Raw genomic sequence first — 12,868 nt, forward strand, 5'->3', positions numbered from 1 at the left:
TGTGGATCGAGAACTACCAGAAGTACAGGCAGGATTTCGAAGAGGCAGAGGAACTAGAGATCAAATTGCTAACATACGCTGGATCATGGAGAAAGCTAGAGAGTTCCAGAAAAACATCTACTTCTGCTTCATTGACTATGCTAAAGCCTTTGATTGTGTGGATCATAACAAACTCTGGCAAGTCCTTAAAGAGATGGGCATACCAGACCATCTTATTTGTCTCTTGAGAAACCTATATGCAGGCCAAGAAGCAACAGTGAGAACTGGACACGGAACCACTGATTGGTTCAAAATTGGGAAAGGAGTCCGGCAAGGCTGTATACTGTCACCTTGCCTATTTAACTTATATGCAGAGCACATCATGAGAAAGGCAGGGCTAGATGAATCAAAAGTTGGAATTAAGATTGCTGGAAGAAACATCAACAACCTAAGATATGCAGATGATACCACTCTAATGGCAGACAGTGAAGAAGAACTAAAGAGCCTCTTGTTGCGGGTGAAGAAGGAGAGTGCAAAACTTGGGTTGAAACTAAACATTAAGAAAACCAAGATCATGGCATCTGGCCCTCTCAATTCCTGGCAAATAGATGGGGAAGAAATGGAGGTAGTGACAGATTTTATTTTCCTGGGCTCCAAGATCACTGCAGATGGGGACTGTAGCCAAGAAATTAAAAGACGTTTGCTCCTGGGGAGGAAAGCCATGACAAATCTAGACAGCACACTAAAAAGCAGAGACATCACCCTGTCAACAAAAGTGCGTATATGGTCTTCCCAGTTGCAATGTATGGCAGTGAAAGCTGGACCATAAGAAAGGCTGAGCACCAAAGAATTGAAGCCTTTGAACTATGGTGCTGGAGAAGACTCCTGCGAGTCCCTTGGACTGCAAGGCGATCAAACCGGTCAGTCCTAGAGGAGATCAACCCTGACTGCTCTTTAGAAGGCCAGATCCTGAAGCTAAAACTCAAATACTTTGGCCATCTAATGAGAAGGAAGGACTCACTGGAGAAGAGCCTAATGCTGGGAAAGATTGAGGGCAATAGAAGAAGGGGACGACAGAGAATGAGGTGGCTGGATGGAGTCACTGAAGCAGTAGGCGTGAGCTTAAATGGACTCCAGAAGATGGTAGAGGACAGGAAGGCCTGGAGGAACATTGTCCATAGGGTCGCGATGGGTCGGACACGACTTCGCAACTAACAACAACAACAACGCATGACTGAAAAAGCCTTGTGTAATGCAGTCTGAGGAATTGTTAGCCACCAAGGATGAGTGGGTAGAGAAACTTACCCTAGAAATGCCAACAATCTGCTCATCTGGAAGTAAACTGATGCGCACAAAACAGGATTCAAAATTAACATCTTCCTTCTCCATCAGATCTTTTCCCTGCAGCAAGGTGATATGCAGGGTATTCGAATTCACATTGTATTCCATGTTAACTTCAATTTGTCCCACTGTGAATTCCTGGCCAAAGTTATTTCCAATGGAGGAGACAGAAGTTAGAGAGTCAGTGGAGACTGATTTTTTCAATGGCCCGTAAGGAGTCAGCTCGAGGTCTTTGTTCATCAGCTCCAAGGTGCCCAACTCATTAATATTTTCAAAGGCATCATCCGTTTTCAAGCTTTGCTTGCAGACAGGAGATATTCTTTCTCCTGGCTTTCGAAAATTGCTTGCTGCCCTCTGCAAACAATAAGAAGAAACAGAAAGCTAGTCAGAGATCAGGGTTAACCTGCACTTCAGAGTGCTGAATGTAGAACATACAATTTTAATTATTTATAAACATAGGCTGGCAGAAAGAAAATGTTAAGAACAAAATGGAAAAAAAAACATTCCATATAACGTGAAAATAAGTTTTCACATTATGAAAAACTGACATCCCCATCCAGAACATTCTCTTAGTTAAAATGAGATATTTTTTTAAAGAAAATTACAGCAGAATTAAAAGTTGGGTCTTCCAGGTGTTCATTGCATAGTTGTTTGTCACTTCAAGCATTATGACTGATTTTTAGGAAGTGCTACTAGCATTACTACAATATCATCACAAATAACAATGGTAAGAGATTAACTACAATGTTGATACTGAGAGTGCTGCCCATTTCATTAATACTTCTGGTCCTGTGGAAGGGTCAGATGACTGATGGTGGTTCTCTTAAGTCTAATTTATTTTTAAAACTGTATGAACAAGTTGGGGGTTTCTTTTTGGGGTAGGTATAAAGGTATGGTAAAGTTAGCTTCACAAGAGCTCTGAATTCAGAAAAGAACAAAGACCAAGATGGTGTCTTAAATAATGAATATATACTAATATTAGTCTTTGCAGGTATGACACAGTTGCATTTTCTTCATTGTTGCCTGCATTTTTTTCCTCTGAAAACACACATTTGTTTTCTCAAAGCTGCAAAGAAGCTTCTTGGATGAGAAGCAAAACGAAGAAAGTCCAGTTGCCTCTTGAAAAACCACCTTTGGGACAACCGTGACCTGGTTGTCTGAGAATCTCCATAAACACATTTATTTTCTGTTGCCAGTTTTATTCCTCCCATTTCTTTTTAGTGCACATTACCTTTATGGACTACATTTAATACTATCAATATTTATGTAGAGATCTATACACTCTTTTGAAAAAAAATGATTTTAAATTTAAGTTCTAGGGGAGAAAACAAACGAGTCTCCAGAAAATGACCTAGAAGAGAAACTCTGTGTATGCAACATTGTTTAAACTGTGTCTGAAACTGTGGAGTCTGTAGATAATGCCTTACTGAGGTGCAAATAGCTTAGTTCTGTCTACATTAAATAGCAGCAGCTCATCGGAGATTTAGGTTAGGGTCTTCCCAGATCTATCCTGACAAGAACTAAAATGGAGATATTCCACATGCCAAACTCACATTCTACTACTAGACTACAACTGTTTCTAGTGCTTGTTAACTTAATTAAAAAATCACTAACATCAACAATTCTCCCCGCAACTTTTGCACAATGCAAAAAATCAGATTCTGAAATAAAAATACCTCTCTTGCCTTCAGACATCTGCACACATATAGACAGGTAATCTTGACTCTGCTACATAATGTAAAATTAGAATTAGGCTTCACCTTTTAAAACTCTCATCTGTGAGGCCCTATATTAATTCTGACTGAAGATCAATAATCCAACATACACAGCCTCAGGTTTTCATTTGTTTGCCAATGTTAACAACTTTACTGAAGGCTTCAAAACTGCATCTAACCTCTGCTTCCTGCTTTGCCATGTTCCTACCTCTCTGCTTGCCTATGCTTTGGATATCAAAATAAAAACGTTTGTTATACCCGTTCATCAGCCAAACTATGGAGGGAAAAAAAGGCAAAAATGTATTTTGGAAGGAAATGTATTATCTTATAACATTCCCACAAACCTATTCCCAGAGGACTGTCTAAGCTATTTTATTTATGTACTCCCAAAGAAAAATAGGCCAAAATATTCTCACTCAAGCAAACAGGAATATTTAATATTAACATTTAGAGAGTCTTTCAGATCTTAGTTCTTTGACTTGATTTTACAAAAAGATTCCATCCCAGAACAATTTTCATTTTAAGATGGACTCTGAATTGTTGACTTCTTGGCTGAAATTTGGGACTTTCTGACTTCTTCTCCATCCCTTGCTTTTCTAACATCCTGCCTGAATAAAAACCCCAAAGCTTTTCCAGTTGTTTAAGGCATTTTCATTCAACTATGAATTTTGGGGCACGGGATGGGTGGGTTCATAGAGTAACATAACTGTATTATTTGTTAGGCATTTATAAGAAAACATCCAAGAAAAATCTGACCATGGTCATTGTTTCACTGAATTCAAGCCTACATTCTCTAGTGTTGGTTTTAGGGATTTGGAAAGGAGGTTGTTGAATGGCCAGAAAAAAATAGTTGGAATTCACCAAATGTATTGGTCAACTCTCCGTTGATCAGTACTAGAGAGACTTAAATTGTGGCCTCTACTTAAGATCATATTGCATTACTTTATTTATTTTTTTATGTAAAAAACCTGGAGAATTTCTTTTTTACTTCTCTGGTTTTTATTTTTTGGAATACAGGTTAACATTTACAAAGAGCAGGATCTTTTCTACCATGGGCTTTGGCTAGCTAGAAACCAGTTGTAAGTATAATTGCAAATTTGCAGTACCTCTTCTTTCAAGACTCTCTTCTTTCTATAATATATCCTATCCTATCTAATTGTCAAAATCTCAGATCTAAAGTTTATTTTATTTTTTTTGGTTTGCACAAAAAGTCCATAAGAGGTTTCCAGTCAGCAGTAAGCACAAATATTATCATTTCTGTAATCAAACAAGTCAGTTTGGGAATCAATGTTGAATTTCCTTTAAGGCTTTCACCAATTCAAACGTGCATTTTTTTATTTTGCATTAGAATAGGTGTTTGTGTTTTATTGGATTACTCATACTATTGTGTTCCATTAATAACAAATCTTGAGTTTACGCTTGGCATGAATCTTGCCAAGGTTCAATACATCAGGGGATGGTGAGTGAGATATAAAATATAAAACAAAGCTGAATGTTAAGTCCTCTCCTTGCTCAGGCCTTCTCCTTAAAGAAAATCTCTTTCCTACTCCCTGTTTTTTTATGGTACAATTATTTGGTTTGAGGCATCAAAGGCAAATGGTTGGGGGGGGAGGGTGGATTTAAGAAAAGCAAAGAGGAAAAAGAAAGTTTAACAATCCATCCCACCCATTGTTTCAGTACATTTAAGTTTCCCTCAGGTGCTATTACTACCACTCTTGCAAATTTTACCTTTTTAATTTGGTAGAAGAATGTTTTAACCAATTCAGTATTTAAGATAATTGAGCATTTATAAGCAATTAAACAAATCAGCAAATGAAAAGGGCTGTGGCTGAAGGGCTAAAGTCCTTGTGAGTCTTTTCTGTCTGTATTGTCTCTTTAGGCAACAGCTGAGTTTTAAAGTCTCTACTTTACTATTGATTTCTTACATTTATATATTGTCAACCTGGCCAGTGCACATAGCAGTTCACAGGCAAAAACCAAGGATTCATAATGTAATTAGCTACAATATAAAAAAGGAGGGGGAGAGAGAAGGGAGAAAAACTAATTAATTCAGGAACCACATGAGAGATGGGGAAGGTAAAAGGTAAAGGTAAAGGTTCCCCCGCACATGCGTGCTAGTCATTTCCAACTCTAGGGGCCGGTGCTCATCTCCGTTTCAAAGCCGAAGAGCCAGCACTTGTCCGAGGACGTCTCCGTGGTCATGTGGCTGGCATGACTAGACGCCAAAGGCGCACGGAACGCTGTTACCTTCCCACCGTAGTGGTCCCTATTTTTCTACTTGCATTTTTACGTGCTTTTGAACTGCTAGGTTGGCAGAAGCTAGGACGAGTAACAGGTGCTCACTCTGTTACGCAGCACTCGGGATTTAACCCGCCAAACTGCCGACCTTCTGATCAACAAGCTCAACGCCCTAATCCACTGAGCCACCGCGTCCCTAGATGGGGAAGAGGAAGTGCCAAATGGCAGATGGTTTCAGCCTTTGCCACCAGTGCAAGTCCCTGTGCCCTTCCACCACCATAGCCATGGTGGTGCAGTGGTTAGAATGCAGTATTGCAGGCTGACTCTACCCACAGTCAGGAGTTTGACTCAGCCTTCTATCCTTCCAAGGTTGGTAAAATGAGGACCCAGATTGTTGGCAACAATATGCTGGCATTGTAAACCAATCAGAGAGTATAGTAAAGCATTGTAGAGCGGTATATAAGTCTAAGGGCTATCTATTTTATGCCTAGTTGAAATAATTGCTCAATGTTCTTTTCATAAACCTACCCCAGTCTTTTCAAAATATATACAGTTCTGTTATTATAATCATCATTATCTTAACTTGCAATATACAAGACAAAATTAAGAGTTGGATGTTCATTAAATGATGTTAAATGATGTTTGATGACATGCAAAGAGGATGGATGGATGGATGTTGCAATTGATGGGCTTCTTAACACTTGTCACAATGAACTGCTCCTTACCTTTTGTTTGATTTGAGAATAAGTAGACCCATACTTTTGTTCTAGGTATCTGTAGTCATAGTTTGGAAATGGAGAAGGTGCAGGATAGCCACCCGATTTCCATAACTTCCATAGGTTTACTCCAGCTATTGCCAGAAGAGCAAGAGCACCAGTAATATAGATACCTATTTCCCACCCAGATGGATTTCTTATGACTGGAAGAAAACAAAGTTCTTATCAGAAGAAAGTAGCCACCAGAGCCTTTCCATCCTGCAGAAATATTTTATGTCAACAGTACAAATATGCCTTTTATGCGATTAATGCTGTTGGAAAAAGAGGAAAATTGATATGCCAAAGGAGAGGTTTTTTTCTTGAAAACTGTTGTAAAATAGCAGGAATATATGGCAAAGCACAAATACGTTTTTATTTTTAAAACTGAATGACAGCATCATTATGTAGGCATATACTGTATTCAGCAAAAATGTAAATGCCTTAATAATCTCTATTAAGAACCACTGTAACACATCCTAAAATATATTTTTCTTTTTTAATCTTTGCAAATCCTTTATCAGGCTGAGTATCAATTTTTAAAATCGACCAATGTCTCCTTGTAGTGATTAGTTTCTTTTCTACAAAATTTTGAATCTTTTGTTTTTGTTCTGTTTCCCTATTTGTCTGGACCTGCACACGAACAACATTTTTTTCAGTACAGAATGTATGACCAAGGCTTTATGCTTTAGGTTTCATACTGCTTTCATATTGCTTCCCTTAATTATGAAATCTCTGAACAAGTAAATTCTCAATCAGTGATATGGCAAAGGCTAATAGCATAACTATAATAACATAAAACTCCTCTACATATATAAACTGGGGGTGGGCAAACTATGGTCCTTTATGACCTGAACCAGCATGTCTGGATGAGGAATTCTAGAAGTTGAAGACCACAAGTTGTAAAGGGGCCATCGTTGCCTATCCCAATCTATATCTTTTTGTTTTTGATTTTTTCCCCATTCCCCACAACCTTCCTGAAAATGAGACCTGGATGTTCTTACGACTGCAATCTAACAAAATGCTTATGGGTGTGTGGGTGAGGAAAAGAGGAGGTGAAATAAATGTCTAAAATGTCTTTAAAAAGAGTCAAGAAATAAATGGCTAAAATCATTTCAAAGGTTCTGGAAGAATGACAGGCTTACAATTTCTTTCAAAAATGGGAATCTAATATGCCCACATATTCTCCCCACACAGGTAGTCCCCACTTAATGTCCAGTCAATGACCATTTGAGGTTACAACGGTCTCAGAAAGGGTACCTTATGGCCAGTTTGTTAAGAATTTGTAATACTCACCATTGAGATGCTGGCCAGCAATGTCACGATCCATGGTGACTATTTCAAATTACACCAGCTACCTGCAAAAACATATAAACAGAAGCCAAGACAAAGAGATTATGGTACTGTCACCATGCAGGATTGTCTAAAAGCACAGAAGTCTTGCTCTCTATATAGGGTCACTTAAGGCTCTATTTTTTTTCTGGTTGGCCCCTTACGTCTTCCACAGTTATTGTCACAACAAAAAAAATGTCATCCCACCACAATTTGTCACACATCTATGTGAAAGCATCCCTTTGTAAATTTGAATTCCATTCCCCCCCCCCACTGGGAAACTTAACCCTCTAATGCTACTTTGGATATAGCAGTTCCAACAAAGGCCTTTTCTCTTACCTTTAATGTATGCATCATCCCATAAAGGCGATGGGAAGATATGAAGGTGAACAGTGACAGTCATACAGTACTATTTCTTCATCCCGTTATGCTACTAACACAGTTTTATAGCACCTCTATATCCCGAAGCTTATCTTCATTACTATAAAGACTGGTTATGTGAAACAACCCTTTGGTATGAGGATTGTTTCACTACCACTACCAGATCCCTATTATTGTTAAGTTGCCATAAAGCCAAAAAGGGCCTCACTTCTCCAGTTCAAGGTTTCTTGGGTTGATTTATTTATTGGGTTGATTCAAACTCAACTGGTAACACTTCCAACTCTTAAACGTAATGGGCTAAGTTAGTCATGAGTTAACATAGAATTGATTTGGCATCTACTAAATTTCAATGGAATTAAATATAAGCAAAATATTATTAGCTTTCAATCTATCAGAAATAGAGGGGGCCTTCATCAAATAAACATGTATAGCATTGCAGCTTTAATCAATCCAATCCACTATATTTGCAGAAACATGAGATAGTTAAAAAGGCTGCTACTTTGTTTCCAGACAAGTTACTGGCCCTTTAATAGATGTGCGAAGGTCAAGAATTCAAAGATTGCAGCTTTCCCAAACATGAGCTGGAAGAAAATTGATTTTTGTCAAGCATGCAGGTATTATAAATCTGTGTCAGAAAAAAAAGAAGTGTACAGGGAACCCTACTGGTTAATAGTTAGGTTGATTAATCTGCATCTTGAGAGCATTTTAAAATTCTGCTGTAGACAAGATTATTATGGATCAGTTGCTGCTGAGAATTCAGACTACAGAGATTTCATTTCACACAGTCAGCCTTATGTTAAACACTTCAACCTGACTGTAATCAAACAGTGAAAGCCATTGGGGAATAAGGAAAGATTCAATGCCATAGTTAAAATCCTTTGGGAGGGTTCTAGCTCTTTAAAAAAAAACAAGCTTGCAAATAAAGAAAATCTTAGAGGAAGAGTAAAAAAAAAAGTGTGTATTATATTAAGTTTCTAATTTTTAATGCTCCTCAAAGGTGCTTTAATTTATAGAGCTCATCACCGGGGTTCCTTCCTTTGCACTAATACGGTACAACTCTGGCAATCATATTAATTAAATCTTGAAACCTGTATTATAAAGTTCTTCCAAGCAGCAGCAGTGTTCTGAAATGCTGATAGACAAAATATGTTTAAAAACTCAATTTCTGTTCTGGGGATTTATGTGTGATAAGATTCTAAAGTGTCTTTGGTTTTCCATGAGTCATTGATATATGGTTTTTTTTGTGGCAATATTTCATTAAGATTTGATTTTCATATAGGGCATCTGGGATTAGAGGTCAAAGATTGCTGAAACTTTGCAAAAGCATTTTAGGTAACCTGCCAATGTTTTATTTTATCTGTTTTATTTTACATTCCTGAAGGTTCTTTGTTTACTGGTAAAGAATCACTACATTATTCCATTTCATGTTCAGCTGATGGAACTGTTGGATAAGGATTTGCTTGAGATCATTCTGTTTAGCTGATAACCTTTTGAGCAGTTCCCAGTGTTTAACACCAATAATTTCCATGAAGATTTTTTTTAATCAAAATGTTAAATGGTCAACTGTCATATCTTGGGGAAAAATGTCCCAAAATGTCTGATTCTCAATATGCTGTGATGTTTGTATGTACCGTATGTCTGTGTATAGTATACATACACAAATATATATACTTTCTGTGTCTTTCTCCCCCACCCCCAAGACTTCTGGCAAACCACAGTCTAATTGGATCCCAGGCTGCTTCACACATGCTTATCATGGTACAGCAGAGACTTCACAGCAGTGGATGAATATCATGATACAATCTTGAATGTGAGATTCCATACATGGGAACTCTCTCATGGAAGACAATAGGCCAAGCCATGATCAGCCAATCAGTCAAGTGGATTTTCAGGACAGTGGACAGCTCTAAATAACAACTTGCTCTAGCAAATCCTGGCATTCAACTGAGCCTGTCCCTTTCTGATGGGAGCCAAGCATTGCCTTTGAGCCTCCTGTTAGTTCCCAGCTGCTTGCATATCAAAGCACATTGGCAAGAAGACATTCAGATGAGTCTTGATCAGGGGCTCAATATGGTTTGTCTCTCTCAAGAAGTAGTTCAATTTTGGTGTTCTAAAGTTTTGGTTTGGATCCACCACCTTGATAGTCACATCATTCTGTTCTCCAGTGGTTCTCCTCCTACTTCCTGGGCCGCTCGCAGTCGGTGTTGACAGGAGGGCAGAGGTCAGCCTCGAGGCCTCTCATTTGTGGAGTTCCTCAGGGGTTGGTCCTCTCGCCTCTCCTGTTCAACATCTATATGAAGCCCAGGAAAATAAAATCATTCGTGGTTTTGGAGTGGGGTATCATCAGTACGCCGATGATACCCAGCTTTTCATCTCCACCCGAAACCACCCAAGTGATGCCCTCGATGTGATGTCCCATTGCCTAGAGGTGGTTCGGGTCTGGATGGGGAGGAACAGGTTTCAGCTCAATCCCGACAAGACTGAGTGGTTGTACGTTTCGGCATCTCGGGAATTTCAGTTTATTCCATCTTTAACCATGGGGGGTGAGGTATTACCCCCGTAGATAGGGCTCGCAACTTGGGTGTCCTCCTGGATTCACAGCTCAGTCTGGAAGACCATGTAGGAGCTGTGACCAGGGGGGCTTTTGCCCAGGTTCGCCTGGTGCGCCAGTTGCGACCCTATCTGGACCGGGATGCCTTGCGTACAGTCACTCATGCACTTGTGACCTCTCGTATAGACTACTGCAATGCTCTGTACATGGGGCTGCCCTTGAGGACCAATCGGAGGTTTCAGCTGGTGCAGAATGCGGCCATGCGAGTTGTGGGGGGTCTCCCGATACTCCCATGTAACACCACTTCTCCGCGAGCTGCATTGGCTTCCAGTTGCCCTCCGGGTGAGATTCAAGGTGCTGGTGATTACCTATAAAGCCCTAAATGCCATGGGTCCGGACTACTTACGGGATCACCTGCTGCCGGCATCATCTTCCGTTTGTCCTGTGCGCTCCCACAGAGAAAGCCTCCTCAGGGTGCCGTCGGCCAGAGAGTGTCGGCTTGCGGCCCCCAGGGGGAGAGCATTCTCTGTGGGTGCGCCAGCCCTTTGGAATCAATTACCGGTCGACCTCCGGATGGCTCCCGACCTTCGCTCTTTCCGCTGGGATCTGAAAACCTATTTATTTGAACAGGCCGGCCTGGTTTAAGGGTTTGGGGTATTTTAATTATTTATTATTAGGGCTTAGTTAATTTAATCTTATTTTAACTTTTGTATGTAAAGCTTTTATTGCCCTGTACACCGCCCTGAGTCCTTCGGGAGAAGGGCGGTATAGAAATTCAATTATAAATAAATAAATTTGTCTTGATCCTCTACTTTGGAATTAAAATTATGGCCATTGTTTAGGTTAGACTTAAGCCATCAGTGTGCCCATCCCCTCCCTTCCAAAAAAAAACAACCTTTGAAATTCAAATAAAGGATACTTTAAGTACAAATCTATGTTTCAGTTTATACAATCTTTTTACACCCATGAGTATTATAATATTAAAAGTAGTAGGAGACTTAGTGGCATGTTCTTGTACAGTTTTGGAGATTTTGTAATATAAATGCTAAATATATTTATAATCCAAGAAAGTATCTGTTTTGGTAACCATAATTTTTTAGTTTTTATAACTTTAGATTATTTCACATGCTGAATTTCCAAACAAAATAGAAATACTGTCCAACCCAGGTAAATCATAGTGAAATAATAAGCACATACTATCGTTAGATACAAATTCAGCACACAGTCAAGATATGGAAGTGGGGGGCATGGAAGTGGGGGGCAGCCTGGGGGACAGCCTGCACTTCCCAGGGCCTTTCCTGGGGCCTTGAGGCACTCCATGCTCTGCTTAATGACTCACACATTTCTTTAATGATTGTATTGGTGAGAGCTGGTTGGGAGAGGGTTGTAAGTGAGCCAATCACATGAGTGCTTCACATAATAGCCATCACCACTTCCAACCATAATGGGCAGGCTTGATTACAGTCATGAACTGAGGACTACCTGTACATAAGAGGCCCGTACCTACTACAGCCCAGAGCCAAGGGCAGGGGTAGGCAACCTTGGCTCTATGCTGGCTCAGGAATTCTGGGACTTGAAGTCCATGAGTCATAAAAGAGCCAAGGTTGCCTACCCCTGGCCTAGGGAAAGAACTAGATTCTGAAAGCTATTTTAAACAACTTCAGGATGAAACCAAACATATTTCTCGAGGGAAGCTGTTCCACAGGGCAGGATCTTGGACAGAGAAGGTATGTTTCTTAGGTACCATCAGATGACATTATTTAATAGATGGGAACTAGAGCATACCAACTGCCTGATTATACACAATGGGTAGAAATCATGGAAGATAGATGGTCCTCATATAACTAAGCCATATGTCATGAAGGGCTTTATTTCCAGGATCAGGAGCCTACTGGTAACTGTTTTAGCCTATGAAGCAGAGGTATTACATCAGCATACCATGGCACCCCTATAGCCACCCATGCCACTGCACTGTGAGCCAGCTGCAGCTTCCAGGTGGTCTTCAAGGGTAGTCCCATGCAGAGTAAACTGTAATCACCTAAAATGCAAGGAGACCAAGGATTTAAAGGCTTCCTTGCCCAAGCAAGGGCACAATTGATGCATCACAGTACATGGATCTGTATGAAAGCCTTCCTAGCTAGAGCTGCCACTTGCTCCTAGAGTAAGATCTATGAGTCCAAGAAGACCACCAAATTGTGTCTATGGTTTTTCAAAGCAAAAACCAAAAAAATCTAATTGCCTTTGGGATCCCCAAATTGTGCGCCCCTTCCAAAGGGGCAAATGCAACCCTTTTGAGGGCTAAAGAAGGGAGACCCTCAGTCCCGGCTGTTCTAAATTCCTAAGGTTTCCTACGTCCAAATGAAAGTTCCTATTAACTGGGTCATAAAGATTTGGCTTTGTGGGATGTTAACAAAAGCTGCAGAGAGATCACGTTTTATTTTTTTGAAGAAGAAATATGGTTTGGAGAGAAAAAAATCCATTTTATTTAACCCTATGATTTTGCAAAGTCGTGTCTGACCCATTGCGACCCTATGGACAACGTTCCTCCAGGCCTTCCTGTCCTCTGCCATCTTCTGGAG

General features: G+C 40.0%; 1 protein-coding gene across 1 annotated transcript in view; it reads right to left on the bottom strand.

Annotated features, from left to right (window-relative positions):
• The window catches only part of SYT12 (synaptotagmin 12), a gene marked incomplete at its 5' end in the record, with an annotated part of 35,794 nt that extends 28,439 nt beyond the window's left edge, over window positions 1-7,355 (bottom strand). Inside the window, 3 exons of the mRNA XM_081346004.1 lie at window positions 1,285-1,674; window positions 5,999-6,192; window positions 7,322-7,355. Coding sequence (XP_081202130.1) covers window positions 1,285-1,674; window positions 5,999-6,192; window positions 7,322-7,355 — 618 coding nt within the window. The remainder of the gene's footprint in view (window positions 1-1,284; window positions 1,675-5,998; window positions 6,193-7,321) is intronic.
• Window positions 7,356-12,868: the final 5,513 nt, after the last annotated feature.

This window comes from Vipera berus, assembly GCF_964194415.1.
Source record: "Vipera berus genome assembly, chromosome: 1".
In the NCBI taxonomy this organism is placed as follows: domain Eukaryota; kingdom Metazoa; phylum Chordata; class Lepidosauria; order Squamata; family Viperidae; genus Vipera; species Vipera berus.